General features: G+C 33.9%; 1 protein-coding gene across 2 annotated transcripts in view; it reads right to left on the reverse strand.

The window, feature by feature from the left end:
- Nucleotides 1–16463, reverse strand: part of LOC114330708 (E3 ubiquitin-protein ligase LRSAM1) — a 182723-nt gene that overhangs the window by 78278 nt on the left and 87982 nt on the right. Inside the window, exon 5 of one of the 2 annotated variants that reach the window (XM_050644061.1) lies at nt 12263–12292. The exons of the other annotated variant lie outside the window; for it this stretch is intronic. Within the exon in view, the coding sequence (XP_050500018.1) occupies nt 12263–12292 (30 nt within the window). The remainder of the gene's footprint in view (nt 1–12262; nt 12293–16463) is intronic. 2 annotated transcript variants of the gene reach the window in all.

Genomic DNA, 16463 nt, shown 5'->3' on the forward strand with positions numbered 1-16463 from the left:
GAAATAAGCAGTGAGCGAGCACGGTGGAGCGAAAAAATGAAAGTTAAAATCTTGTTTCGCAATACCCGCCAAAAGTTGCCTATTGATAAGTAAAAAGCACTTGCAAAATATGAACAAATTCGAACAACTGCTTGGGCCCTCTACCAACGCTTGTTTTTCTCCAAAAATGAAAAAAATCGTTTGTTTTGAGCAAGGCAAAAAATTTATAATTTGTTTCCTAATTAATTAATTTGCATACTACGCCTATGGAATACATAACTACGATCATTTTCTAAATAGACCCTACGATCGTGCCGTTGCCAAGGAAACAACACCGTAGCTAAGTAAGGCGGGAGGGCGGTCTTATTGTTATGATGCAGAATCATCTGATCATCTGATTCTGCCTTCATACGATTTTAATATTCGAACGCGTTACATGGTGTCTGTTATTTGTGTTTAGTAAGTACGAAGTGCCACTATTTAACCTATTTTTGGATATTTTGGTGTTTATATTAGACTTTCGTTTCATTATTAATTCACAAGTGACATTTGAAGAATTACAGCGATTATCCTGCCTAGCAACAGGTATTATTTTTTTTAATGCTCTGTTTTGCAATATTAGTAGAATATTTTAATTACAGCGTTGGTAATAATGGCTGACAGTGTGACTGGAAGAGTTGTAACCAGAAGTACAAGTGAATGTCCCATTTTTGGTGCCCCTTCAGAACTTAAAAGTACCGTTTTGCCAACTATTGGAGACACTATAAAAGGTTATTTGTATATTAAACATAAATTAATCCATGAACGATCCGGCCAAGAGCCAAGCGTTTCGGAAATATCCAAACAGTTAGGACATCAAATAGAAGAAATTTGGCAAAGAGCTTCGATTCCCACAGTATCACACGAACGCATCCGTCAACTGATTGGTAAGCATTATAATACATATCGTAGCCTTATCAGATATCCACAAAAAAAACGTAATGAAAACTACACCATAAAAGTAAAAACTTTTAAACACGAATCAACGAAGCTGTTTGATATCGCAGCCTGTAAATGCCCAATAATTACTTCTTGTTGTTGTGTCAAGTCACGTAAGGTTCCAACTGAAGAACGGTCTTTCCTTTTGGACCAGAGATCAAATAGAAGAATGGGGATTGGAACTGTCGATATAATTGAGACTAATAAATTAAGAAAGAAACTTGAAAGACAAAAAGCAGAAATCGAACGTGAAGAACGCTTTCGTCAATGGCAAGAAGGGGACTGTAGTCAAAGTGCTAAAATAATTGATGATAGTATTGACGATGGTAATGAGGGTCAATTTATTAACATTGTTGCAGTTCCAGAACTCAAAAAAAGTAGTAATGATACATTCTCTGCAACGGAGCCATCAACATCAGAAGTTGGACAAATGAGGTTCACACTTCCAACACTCTCACGGGTCTGTGACCAATATGGTATTTCTGATAGATGTGCTGCAGCAATTGCTTCAGCAACGTTACAGGACATCGGTATTGTAACAATGGATGATTGTTCTAAAGTTGTTGATAGAAGCAAGGTTCGAAGAGAGCGCCAGAAAACACGTGCTTTACTCAAAAATTTGCAAACTGGAAGTGGAGGAGGCTTGAAAAGTATATTTTTTTGATGTCAGAAAAGACAAAACGCTCTCACAGGAAATAGTTGGCGACAGATATCATAAAAGAACGATCAGCGAAGAACATATATCTATGATAGAAGAACCAAATTCTCTTTATTTGGGCCATGTGACGCCGAGTTCTGGAACTGGGAAGCACATAGCGACAGCAATCTATGATTTTTGTATTAAAAATGGATTAAACTTCAACGAAGTTTTAGCTGTTGGTTGTGATGGTACAGCCACAAATACCGGAAGAAAAAACGGTGTTATTGCGAATTTACAGAATAAATTGGGACGTCCTTTGCAATGGTTAATCTGCCTACTGCATGCGAATGAGCTGCCTCTGCGTCACTTATTCGCATTCCTTGATGGTGCAACAAGCGGTCCTCGTGAGTATTCGGGACCTATAGGTAAATTGCTTGAAAACTGCGAGGCACTGCCGCCTGTACAATTTGAGGCAATTACTTGCATTGTGCCCGAATTGGAATATAGTGATCTGAGTACCGACCAGAAATACATGTACGAAATATGTCTTGCAATTTCGGCTGATCAGTGCTCCTTAAATCTAAGTACTCGCAATCCAGGAAAACTATCACACGCTAGATGGCATACAGCCGCAAACAGAATGCTAAGACTTTATATTGCAACCGAAAGTCCATCTGCAAATTTAAAAATTCTGGCTGAGTACATAGTAAAGGTATATGCCCCAGTTTGGTTCCAGATAAAGAAAGAACCTTCGTGCGCGAATGGAGCAAGGCATATATTTAAGATAATATCATCATCTCGTTATTTAAGTGATGATCTTAAAAATATTATTGATCCTGTCATTCAACGGAATGCTTATTATTGCCACCCCGAAAACGTGCTATTAGCCATGCTAACTGATGAACGAAGGTATATCAGAGAACTAGCTTTGCGTAGAATTTTGAAAGCTAGAGAAATGGTCTCTGTTCCCACAGAAGTCAGAGAATTCCATATTCCACAACTGAACTTCCATGTCTTAGACTACATTGATGTTATCAACTGGCAGACGTGTGAAGTAACCCCACCTCCAATTTTAGCTGTCGTTTTGAATCAAACACTCCAACAATGCATCAATAATACCGAGGCAGATTTGGACTTCGTTCAGTTCCCCTGTCATACTCAGGCAGTGGAACGGTGTGTTAAGATGGTGACTGAGGCGTCTATGTCGGTGATTGGTGAATCGGCTAGGGATGGCTTCATAAGAGCAAAAATTAAATCTAGGAGCATCATGCCCTCGTTCGAAACGAAAAAAGATTATAAGGTGATGTAGTGATTGAATGGTGGCTATAACTGACTATAATGGCTATTACAGCTCTTTATTTAAAAAGTATTATTGTTCAAATGTCCGTCTCTGCTGTGTTTGTATGGTTTTTTAGTATAATAATAAATCCTTTTTCTACTTTACTTTTTATCTTATATGACATATATTATGTAATAGTTCCAAATTGAAACTTTGGAAACATATTAAATGCCCTAATACCATTTCAACGGGCGGTAGAGGGCCAAATATGTTAAAATAATTCAAAACATCATTTACCTTTTATTTTTAGGATATTATAAGGCAACTTTTTGCGGGTATTGCAAAGTGAAATTTTGAAAAAAAAATTATTACCCCTTTAAGGGATGGTAGAGGGCCAAAGATGTTAAAATAATTAAAAACATCATTTACCTTTTATTTTTAGGATATTATAAGGCAACTTTTTGCGGGTATTGCAAAATGAAATTTTGAAAAAAATATATATATCTCATTTTCACTCCACCCTAGCGAGCAGTAACCGATCAATAGCTTAGCTTTAATTTTTTTTGTTATATACCCATTTTTATAAATGGATCTCTAAATCTTCACAATTGCAGTTATTGGTCTGATTAAAATACGAGGTGCATACACAACAACCACAAAAATTAAATGTATGGGCTGGTATTTTTGTTGATCGACTGGTGGGACTATTCGGCCCTATTAACTGTCTTGACTGAAGATTGAACACGATCAACAATATGATGATAAGTTGATTTTTCAACAGGACAGTGCTCGCGTTACTTGTTTGTTGAAATATATATATACCAACATTTTCCACGGCATTGGATTGGGAGGAGAGACAGCATCGAATGACCTCCTCTGTCACCAGACTTGTGGGAACACTTAAAAAGTAAAATCTGTAGAACACCGCCCATATCTTTAGAAAATTTACGTCAACGAATTGTTAATAAATGCTTTGGAATGTGACAGAAAATTTCGAAAGTGTCATTTGGTCAACTAAGAAATAAGTAATCAGCTGAAAGTATTGATTTTAAAATGTATTTTTTTAATAAATTAACTAAAGTACCTACTGGACTGAATTAAAAAATTTAAAGACTAATTATAGGGAATTGCAAGGGCTTTCTAACTTTATCTCATCTTCTGTTACCCCCATTGTCATTAAAAAAATTTGCGGTGATATTTACCCTGGCTACTAAAATAATCGAAAATACCGCAAAAATATATCCCCTTTAACCAAAAATTGACCTGTCTCTGGGTTTTTTTTAAAATGTTGTCGTAGTTCCTGAAAATGCCTCTGTTTCGATTTCGTACGGCTAAACCGTATTATGAAAATTAAAAAATATACATGATAAACTGTGTAAAGAAACATATCTCAAGATTATTGTGAACTAATTGAACTTTTGATATAATTATGATTGTAGTATACAGGGTGTTTCATTAATAATTGTCCATATAGTAACTGGAGAAACCTTAGCACAAAATACGAAGATTTAACCAAAAACACTTAAATAAAATGTGGTTCCTTACTGAGTTACAGGGTGTTTTATCTAGAAATTTAAAAACTATTTTTGCTCAGCATTTTAAAACTATTCGACGTATCCTTTTCATACTTGGCAAGAAGTATAGATACTATACAAGCTACTAAATTATGTTAAACAAACGTTTATGGCTATTACCAGAGGCGTACGACAGGGGAAAGTGAATGGTTGACCCTTTCCAAATTCTACGCCACTGGCGAAATTGCTATTTTAGTTCAATTTTTGGATTCTCCAATACTTTCCATGAAAATAATATACTCTTCATCCGTAACGATAAACTCATTAGTTTTCGAGATATTTGAAGTTAAAAATGAAACGATACGGTTATTTTGATCAGTGTATTGTGTCGCTTCATTTTTAATTTCAAATATCTCGCAAACTAATCATTTTATCGTTACGAGTGAAGAGTACATTATTTACATAAAAACTATTGCAAAATCAAAAAAATACACTAAAATAACAATTTCGTCAGTGGCGTAGAATTTGGGAAGGGTCAACCAGCCACTATCCCCTGTCGTACGCCTCGGGTAGTAGCTAGAAACGTTTATTTATCTTAATTTAGTAGGATGTACAGTACCTACACTTTCTGCCAAGTATGATAAGGATACGTCAAATACTTTTAAAGTACTAAATCATATGAATCATATCATAAATTAATCAAAATAACTGTGCCGTTTCATATTTAACTTCAAATATCTCGAAAACTAATGACTTTATCGTTACCAATGAAGAGTATATTATTTACGTAGAAAGTATTGTAGAATCTAAAAATGGCACTAAAATAGTAATTCCTCCAGTGGCGTAGAATTTGAGAAGGGTCAACCATTCACCATCCCCTGTCGTACGCCTCTGGTAGTAGCTAGAAACGTTTGTTTATCATAATTTAGTAGTGTGTCTAGTAGTCGCACTTTCTGCCAAGCATGAAAGGGATACGTGGAATAGTTTTAAAATGCTGAGTAAAAATAATTTTTAAATTTTTAGATAAAACACCCTGTAACTCAGTAAGGAACCACATTTTATTAGGGTATTTTAGGTTAAATTTTCGTATTTTGCGATAAGGTTTCTCCAGTTACTATATGGACAATTATTAATGAAACACCCTGTATACAGAGAGCTAAATATATTAAAAAATTATCATGAAAATCAGAAATCTAAATAATATGTAAATATACAGGGTGTTTGTGAGTAAGTATGATAAACTTTAAGGGGAAATTCTGTATGAAAAAATAATGAGATTTTGTTCTATAAACATATGTCCGCAAATGTTTCGGTTTCAAGATACAGCGTGTTGAAATTTGTCTTAAAAACCGAAAATGCATTTATTGCTCTAAAACCGGTTGAGATATGCAAATGAAATTGGGTGAGTTTTAAGAGTTAGTTACTGCGCATTTTTTGACATGCAATTAAGGCTATGGGTACATAATTAGCAAATATTTTACGTGTATCCCTACTTTTTCTGTCTTTACACGGCAAATTACGTGTAGTAAAATTCACACTGGTGTGGATATGTAAACATTACTAGAATGTCATTCTACTTGAAAATGTCATAATTAATTTAAAGAGATGGCTTTTGAATGTTCTTGGATAACTGTTATTTTTATAATTGCAAATTATTAATTCAGTTAATAAATGTGATAATTTTTTCACTAACTATGTTTTCAGTGATTGTAATAATTTATTTGTACAACAAAAACTAATAATCAATCGAGAAAAGAGGAAAAGTGTTAAAGTGATTTTTTAATATGTTGTTATTTTGGAACGCTTACAATTTTGAACATCTCTAACAACAAAATACTTGGATCACAGGATATATCTGATGTATTCTCTGCTTGGATCTTTCACAAATAATACACAATAAATAACTTTTTATTAAGTTCACGTCTTAAATCAATTATTTATCAAATACACTATATATCAATAATATTTAATCAATTTCTCAAAATATTCCCGATGCAATGTCAAATATTTAAAATTGTCACTGATTGTCAGTGTCTGACTGACAATATATGCTGACAATATTATATTCGGTTGAGTGCGTTGTAAGACAAAGACAGATTTGGAAAATATTACCACGGCATTGTGTTCATTTTTTTCAAATCCTGAAAAAACCAATAAATATTTTTGAAAAATTTAAACGCAGAATGAAAGACTAAATTATTACCGAGGGCCGAAAGTCCCTTAGAATAAATAAAAAGTTTATTTTGAATGAGATATTTGAATTTAAAAATCACACTAAATTTTCTCTTAGTTTTTTCACCCCTGTAACTTATTAAAATAAACGTTGTAGAAGTTCTCAGGGACTTTCGGCCCTCGCTAATAACGTAATCTTTCATTCTGCGTTTAAATTTTTCCAAAATACTTATTAGTTTTCTCAGGATTTGAAAAAAATGAATCCCCATTTGAATAGCATTGCAGCCGAAAATACGTTCCGATCCTCTTAATAATTTTATATTTATCATTGGCGTGCATACGGGTAATGGTCTGAATTTTTTTAAAGAAAAAATAGTACGCCGCTGAGATTTTCAAATTAAAAATTATTTTTAAGAGGAAACAGTAGCCATCAACAGGTATCGAAAACGCGTTCCAAGATTGCGGCTGTAATTTTGAATCTTTTCGAGATATTTGGCACACGTATTCGTAATATAATAAAGAATGGCGGTACAGAGCCCAATTTGAAAAATATATTAATATGTGGAAATTACTGTGTAATTAAATACAATATTAAAAAAAACGAGCCTGTACCTCCATTAAGAAGAACAAAAAAATACACTTTCTTCAAATAAACTTTTTTATCCGATGCCTAGATTTTGTGTCATTTTGGAACTACTAAAATTTTTTATTTCATTAGTAGTTCCAAAATGACAAAATCTAGGCATCGGATAAAAAAGTTTATTTGAAGAAAGTGTATTTTTTTGTTCTTCTTAATGGCGGTACAGGCTCGTTTTTTTAATATTGTATTTAATTACAGAGTAATTTCCACATATTAATATATTTTTCAAATTGGGCTCTGTACCGCCATTCTTTATTATATTACGAATACGTGTGCAAAATATCTCAAAAAAATATTCAAAATTACAGCCGCAATCTTGGAACGCGTTTTGGCTACCTGTTGATCGCTACTGTATCACCTTAAACTCCTCGTTTAATTTATGTTAAAAAACCTTTCTTGCCTTTAGGAGGCTTCGTTTTTATGCAAAAAATAAAAAGTACTTTCTACGCAATATTTATGGAAACTTACTTTGAATACTTTGTAAGCGTTAAGATATTTTATTTTTTTTGCATAAAAACGACTCCTGATATAAAAGAAAAGGTATATTTTTTGTCACAAATTGAACGAGGAATTTAAAAATGATTTTTAATTCCAAATATTTCAGTTGCGTAGTTTTTTTTTTCTTTAAAAATTCAGACCATTGCCCGTATGCACGCCAATGATAAATACAAAATTATTAATTGTATGTCAAAAAATACGCAATAACTACCTCTTAAAACCCACCAAATTTCATTTGCATATCTCAACCGGATTTTAAGTAATAAATAAATTTTCAGTTTGTAAGACTTAACAACCAGTATCTCGGAAACGAAGCATTTGCGGACATGTGTTTATCGAACAAAATGTCATTATTTTATCATGCAGAATTACCCCTTAAAGTTTGTCATACTTATTTTTAGAAACACCCTGTATAAGTTAAGAGTATTATTATATTTTACACAATTGTAATAATATAATGATTTTTTTTTTCAGTAAAGCACACACGTAAGTCTCATTCTTAAATGATTAGATATAAGATCAAACTAAAATTCCACACCTTTTGTGACATAAGTATAAATGTAACGGTGATATAAAAAGAAGTTCCAAGAATCTATAGAACATTTCATCAATAAGTCGATATTCCAGTATATCATAGCACAAGAACAGAATATTATAATGAAATTGAAAAATTTCTATATTATACCCTTCCCTTTTACGCCAGTGAGAGCAGTGAGTATATTTCTAGAAAATTCCCAAGATTCTATGATTTATCGCAGGCAGGTATTATAATTACATATATTAGTTTGTACAATCGAGAGATTCTGTGGTAGGCACTCAATAAGAAAGGAGTCCCTGGTGAATATGTAAAGATTGTGAGGGATATGTATGAGGGAGTAACGACTAGTGTTAGGACAGGGGTGGGAGAGACTGATAAATTTCATGTGAAAGTAGGATTGCATCAAGGTTCTGTGCTTAGTCCGTATTTATTCTCATTAGTTTTGGACCAGATAACAGCGAAACTACAGGGTAACATTCCATGGTGCTTAATGTATGCTGATGATGTCGTGTTAGTAGGAAATAGTGAAAGAGACTTAGAACAAAAACTGGAACAGTGGAGACAAGCTCTGGAGGAAAAAGGTTTAAAACTTAGTAGGACAAAAACAGAGTATTTGGAATGTTCATTTAAAGATGGAGCTACCACAAATAAAATGGTATCTTTGGATGGTGAAATGATTGTGAAAAGCAATAGTTTTAAGTACCTAGGATCGGTATTACAGAGTAATGGAGAAATAGATGGAGATGCATGCAGTAGAATTAGGGCTGGATGGATGAAGTGGAAAGAAGCGAGTGGTGTGTTGTGTGACAGAAAAATCCCAATGAAGCTGAAGGGAAAATTCTATAAAACAGCCATAAGACCAGCTATGATGTACGGAACTGAATGTTGGGCAGTGAAAAAGAAAGAGGAACAACGAATGCATGTGGCGGAACTGAGAATGCTTAGATGGATGAGTGGAGTGACAAAGAAGGATAAAATTAGAAATGAGTATATTAGGGGAAGTCTAGGTGTGGCACCAATTGATGCCAAAATGAGAGAGCATAGGTTAAGATGGTTTGGTCATGTTCAACGTCGAGACGTTAACCACCCAATACGAAGAATAGCTGAAGTGCAGATTCCTGAAAGGAGTAGGAGAGGAAGACCAAAGAAGACCTGGGGGAAGACGATAAGGCAGGACATGTTGGTAAAGGGGATTAACATTGATATGGCCCAAGATAGAATTGTGTGGAGAAATGCAATTAGGGAAGCCGACCCCGCATAGGGATAAGGCAAAGAGAATGATCGTAAGGACTTAGAGACCTAGGGACCTTAGGGACCTAAGAATCGTAACAGACTTCCTGATTGAACTTAAAACCGAATTTCCAGCGGATTGATTATCTATGATATTAAAAATTAAGCTAATGTGAAATTACATTATTGTGATTAATTGTCATTGAACACCAGGAGTTATAGTGAAACTACGGAATGAGGTTTTAGATCATCGATTAACCTAGAGGAACCGCCGTAGCTCAGCGGCTAAATACTGGCTTCATAAGCCTGAGCGCACGAGTTCGATTCTCGGCAACAACAATGCATTTTCATTTCTTGAAATGATACGAGCCGTTCACCGTGCTTCTGAGAGTAACTTAAGGTCGGTCCCCCTGGGCTAGTGTGAACATCGACACTAGCTACTTCATCATCATCATCATCATGCAACCTCTTCTGTCCACTGCTGGACATAAGTCTCTCCCATTTTTCGCCACTCTCCACGGATCTTTGCGTCTTGTTGCCATTTCTTGGATATTCGTTTAATGTCGTCCATCCAGCGTGTTGGTGGTCGTCCTCTGCTGCGTTTGTTTTTTCTTCGGCGCCAGTCCATTAGTTTTCTGGTCCATCTTGAGACTTTTAGTCTCGCTATGTGACCTGCCCAATTCTATTTCAGCTTGGTATACGTTCGACATCAGTGATACCTGTTCTTTTCCTTAGGTCTTGGTTCCTTATTTTGTCTTTTTTTGTCACGCCAATAATCGATCTTTCTATGCGCCTTTGTGCCACTCGCATTTTTAGTGCCGTTGTTTTTGTGAGCGTGAGAGTTTCTGCTCTGTATGTCACAATAGAAAGAACGCATTGGTCAAATGTCTTCCGTTTCATAGCTATTGAGATGTTGCTCTTAAAGATGTGTCAAGTGAACCATACGCCGCCCAAGCAAGTGGTATTCGTCGATGAAATTCGCAGGTCTGATTATCGTTGTTATTCTGATTTCATGAAAGAGATATATGTACTTTTCTGTCAACTCTACTACTTGATTTTGGATGGTTAGGTGTTGGCTGGGAACTAAATGTCATAAATTTGGTCTTACTGATGTTCATTTTTAGACCTATTGTTGAAGATACGTTTTCTAATTGTTGTAGCATTTGTTGTGCTTCAGCCATATCTTCGGTAATAAGTACTATATCGTCGGCAAAACGCAGATGATTGAGCATTTCCCCATCTATTTTTATTCCTCTATTTTCCCACTTTAGTATTGTAAAGGCGTATTCGAGGACCGTTATAAATAACAGGTGAGAGTGTGTCTCACACCTCGTTTGATGTAAATTACTCTGGTGGTATCGTGTAGTTTTACACGCATTGTGTCGTTTTGGTACAATGTTTGTACTAACTTTGTAAAAGCTACTTCAAACAGGGTTAAAGATGCAAGTGGCGCCGGGACCTGCCCGCGAGGATCTCCCCCGCAAAAATGCCATACGATATTATTATTACATATTACCTAGAGTGATTTAGTAGAATCTCTGTTAACAGGCGGTATAAGCAATATTTTAGCTCACGTTTTTCCCATCAAAAAGCTGTGGCTAAAGACACAACGGAGTATAAGTACCTCAACAATATGTCGAGCGTTTTAGAAACCATAAAAAGGATTGGAAGCATAGTTTTATCAATACGAGTCTGTCACTATGATCATAAATCAAAATAAGCAGTTAAGGAATAATTGATCAAACCGGTAAAACAATGAACTCGGATTGTAATCTATTTGGACCAGCTGGAATGAAAAATTGGGAAAAATAACGGGTTTATAGATGAAAAATAGTTATTTTCCTAACTAGTACGGAAAGTGATACTTTCACGCACGAGACTGCCGTTGACTCGAACGACGCGATAGCGGAGTTCGGGCAAGCAGTCGAGTGCGGGAAGACACTTTCCGCATGAGTTAGGAACAATATTTTTTCTAGGGCCGTACGTTTGGAAAAAGGACACAAAAAATAGAGTTATATCAATTTTTATTTAGTAGTGAAAATACACAAATTAATTCTTTGACAAGGTTGTCAAAACCAAACTTTCAATATAATGGGTTACCACGACGACGATATTGGTTTCCATGACGACGATTCAAAACCATTGTAATTGTTTACTGATCTGACTTTTAAATATTATGTCAAAATAATTTTATTTCATCGAATTATCGTGCTAATTTCATTAAAACATGAACACAATAAGATAAATATGAAATAAATTAGTAAAGAATATCTAAATATTAGTTTATTGCTTGTATTATAATATATTATAATGCCATATTACTTTCCCGCACACCGTGCGGGAAAATTTACTTTCACGCACGCGGTGCGGGAAAGTGCAACTTTCGGAAACGAAATGCGTGCGTGAAAGTGGCTCTTTTAGCACGGCCGTAGAAAAAAAGCATTTTTCATCAAAACAACATAACCTGTTGCAAATTTCAAAAACAGATAGCTTAAATCAATGAATTATATTTTTGTGATATTTTATTTTCACTTGCATCCACTTCAGTTCCTGTTCGCTTTACAACAATGGATTAACTCGAGTTCTTTATGATTTGTGCTGACATTCTACACTGCTCTCAGCGCTATTTTCACGTATTAGTTTTAATTTAGAATAATGAAATATTTTACAGAAACTTTAGAACCATCAAAACCAATGAAATGTACCTAGAGAAAATGAAGCATGAAACAGAATATATGTTGCAACTTAAAGAAAACAAGCGAAAATTAATCAGCAATGGTAAAATTAAACATGCCTTAATGTTTGCTAGCTCCCATATTTTTTCCTAAAAAGAAACAAACGTAAATTAGACAATTAATACTAAATGATTTAATGAAGAAATCAGAAGCGACTCTTAATACACAACTTATTTGAAGGTTTTACATTATAATTGATGGATTCGACCGTTACTTGATTCATTTTATCTAACAATAAAACACTGAAAACTTTTATTTTCTATACTTCCACAAAATTTATTATACAACTACGTAACTACAGCTGTTTCGGTAGAGTGCCTTTCTCAAGTGATTTATTTGATATTATTAACACATAGTAATGTATTTGCATTTTAAAGTCTTTAACTGAAGAGGTTGAGGAGTGGGGAGCTATTTGTCTCAAGTTGGTCATTCAGAATTATATCTGTTTTTTCAATTTATTAATTTCCATAGATTCTAATAACGATAGATTAAGGCCTTTATTTTGAATATGAAGAATTTGAAACTTTTCATTAAAAGAATGATTATGATCTAGAATCTAAAAGGTGAAGTGTCTTTGTAGAATCTGTTTTTCTATTGTTCCCTTATAAGCCCTTTTGTGTTCTGCTATCCGTTTATCAAAGGTTCTTCCAGTTTGACCGATGTAAGTTTTCGGACAGTCACCACAAGTCAGTTTGTAAACACCACTCTGTAGTTGCTTTCTCTTTCGGCTCTTATTGTTCTTAATGTATTTGCTTAAGTTGTTGTTAGTTCTGAAAGCTGGTTTTAATATTTATAATGGGAAATAAGCCACAATATTATTAAAAAATGATTTTTATTAACATTTCGAAGAAGGATACTGGATATGAGACTCAAGTGTATAGAAAACCAACACAAACCAACAGATATCTCAATTACAAATCAAATCACAACATCAACGTTAAAAAGGGAATCATAAAATCCTTATATGATAGAGCCAAAATTACTTGTTCTAACGAAAATTCATTTTTAGAAGAAAAACAATTCTTAACATCTGTTTTATTAAAAAATGATTATCCTTTATCGTTTATAAATAAGGAATTGTCAAGATTGGATCGAATGGAACAGAACAACATAGAACGGGATCCTACAACATTCACAAGAAATAATACGAGGAAAATATCAATACCATATTGGGACCGTGCAAGTTCGGCAAAGCGACCTATATTTCTACGCTCTGTACTTTTATTCGCACTTTTAATTATATTGGCCAATTATATTAGTCCTGGTTGCTGGATAATTGTCAAGACCATAGTCCAAAAAAATAATAAGAAGAAAAAAATAAGATGCAGGTTATGTTTAGCAAACGTAAACAATTGTATGTAGTAAATAAAATCAGTTATTAAAATGCAGTACTGCAAGCAAAATACAATTAATTAAATTTACCTTTATATAATAATTGCATATCATATCAATATTGTGGAGCAATATATAATTTTTCTGCGTCAATGACAGAAGGTATGAAATATACGTCAATTTGACAATTTCAATTGACAATATGAATTATTTAAGATAGATGCAATATTTCTCCGCGACTCGCGCACGGTCGTTTCTCGTTTCCCTTTCCAAGTACTTGCACACCGCGAATATAAAAGGACTATCCGAGAAACTTAAAACAATAGGAAATAAATTCAACATTTCAACAACATTCAAAACAACCAACACATTGAGATCTATTCTATCTAAAACTAAACCTAACAATGAACAAGAAAGGATAAAGAATTGTATTTATAAAATACCTTGTGAATGCGAACAGTTTTATATAGGTGAAACATCAAGACCATTAAACGTTAGAATAAGTGAACTTCAATCTTATATTAAAAATAGAGAATTTGATAGATCTCAAATATGTCAACACGCATGGGATAATGAACATAGAGTTCAGTGGAGAGATTCAAGTATAGTCCTGAAAGAAACAGATAGTAAAAAGAGAAAAATCAAAGAAGCGGCTCTAATTATGCTAAACGAAACCAATTGTGTCGCAAATTCCTCGGTGGAATGCAGTAGGATGTGGATACCCATACTGAAAGAGGAAGTTAATAGAAAGAAAATACCACAATTAGTAAGTCAATAGTCGAGTTAGTACATATTTTATATTTTAGTATTACTTATATATCCATGTATTATTAATATTATTTATAATTTAAACAAAATTATAGTAAAGTCAGAATTTGGTATTAATTTTGAGAGTAAAGACCAAATACTTACGATGTCGGGATAGTATCACGAGGTTTTTTCCTGGTTTTCCCTCGTGATTTACTATGAGATCTCTAACGCGAGAATTTTAATGTCACCGTTGCATGTGGTTGTCTTTTTAAAGACAGATCACATGCTATGATTTTTTTGTGACGGATATTCTTGAGTTGGGGTTGATTTCATGTAATCGAATGAACTATCTTTCAGTAAAATCGTCCCAGGAACGCAACTCATAAATATTGGCAATATCATTTTAAAGTCTTCTACTTTAAAATGTATCATATGTATCTAAATTGCCGATATAAATGAGTCAAATTAAATAAATTATTAGAAGAATTTTTTTACTAAGCAACAACATTTTTGTTTATTTTAGTAGTATTTTGTATTTTGACAACGGCACCCGATTTGGGCGTCGAAACGTTAATAAAAATCATTTTTTAATAATATTGTAGCTTATTTCCCATTATAAATAGTTAAAATTGTAAAAATGCCACAAGAAAATAGCTTCAGAACAACATTTTGAAAGCTGGTGTTATTCCTTTCTTTTTTTTATCTATCTGGCTATTTTTGTTTATATCTTGCCTGTATATGTGATAGAGCAGAAGGTACTGGGCTCTTTCTGTGACTCCAAAAACTCCATAAGAAAGCCCTGAAATTAGTATATCTGTTATAGTCAAAGCCCGAATTTCAGGCACTCCTAGGTTTGACTAGGCAATCCTCAGGTCTGACTGACGGTCTTAGTCAAAGCCAGAAATAAATTACAGTTTCGGCCTTTGACTAGTCAAACCTAGGAGAGACTAAGTTGGTCAGGCAAAGGTCGAAATTCAATTTTATGAAATCGGGGTTTGACTAGTCAAACCCCGATCAGCCATTAAAATGTCGTAATTTGTTATATTAGGTTTAATAAAATGTCATTTTTTAATTTTAATGTTTATTATTTTATATGGTCGTAATTAAGATAAAAAAATTAGTTTTTATTCTCACATGTTGAGGCATTATGGCATTTAGATTTGAGCTGCAGTTGATAGGATTAAGCGAGACGAAAAAAGTAGGAAATGGAATTGTCGATATCGGAGGGCAGCACATACTATACTATTCCGGAGTTCAGATAGGACAAAGGGCAAAAGAAGGCGTGGGAATAGTTGTAACGAAAGAAATGAATAGAAGAATAACCAAATTCAAACCAGTATCATCAAGAACCATATACATAAAAATAGAGTTAGAAGAAGAAGAATGTCACATAATACAGGTATATGCACCGGTAGAAGGAACAGAGCATGAAAAAACAGAACTATTCTATGATGAGATACAGAAACTTATTGATGAGATACAAGAGGAAAGCAAAAACATCATTTTACTAGGAGACTGGAATGCACGAATAGGAAATGATGAAAATATGGCATTAGGCTGCTTGGGAAGGTATGGAGAAGAGACGATAAATAGAAATGGTAGAAGAATGATAAGTTTCTGCCAAATAAATGACTTGTTAATAGGTAATTCTTTCTAGTATCAACCGAGAAACGAAAAATATACATACGTAGCAGAAGAAAGAAATGCGAGAAGCATAATTGACTACATAGTATATCCTCGAGACGCAGAACTAACGATACAAAATATAAAAACAGAGAACGAAGCCGAACTCGGTACCCAACACAGACTAGTGACAGCAGAGATAAACATGAAACTAATGGAAATAATAGAGAGTCCTCAATATACAAGAATAGCAATACATAAGATGAAAATATGGAAGTTATACCAAAGAGAGACGAATAAAATACTGGAACAGCATGAAAACAATGAGGAAATATGGAATATGGAAGAGAGATGGAAAAAATTGAGAGACACGTTATGGAACACTGCAAAACAAGTATGTGGAATAAGAAAGAATGGGAAAAATAATAAAAGAACGGGATGGTGGAATAAGGAAATAAAGCAAGCTGTAAAAAAGAAGAAAGAAATGTGGAAGCGATACATAAACACAAATGAAGAGCAAGACAGAGACGAATACAGAAGACAGATAAATATAAT

The sequence above is a fragment of the Diabrotica virgifera genome, chromosome 2 (genome assembly GCF_917563875.1).
Source record: "Diabrotica virgifera virgifera chromosome 2, PGI_DIABVI_V3a".
Classification (NCBI taxonomy): domain Eukaryota; kingdom Metazoa; phylum Arthropoda; class Insecta; order Coleoptera; family Chrysomelidae; genus Diabrotica; species Diabrotica virgifera.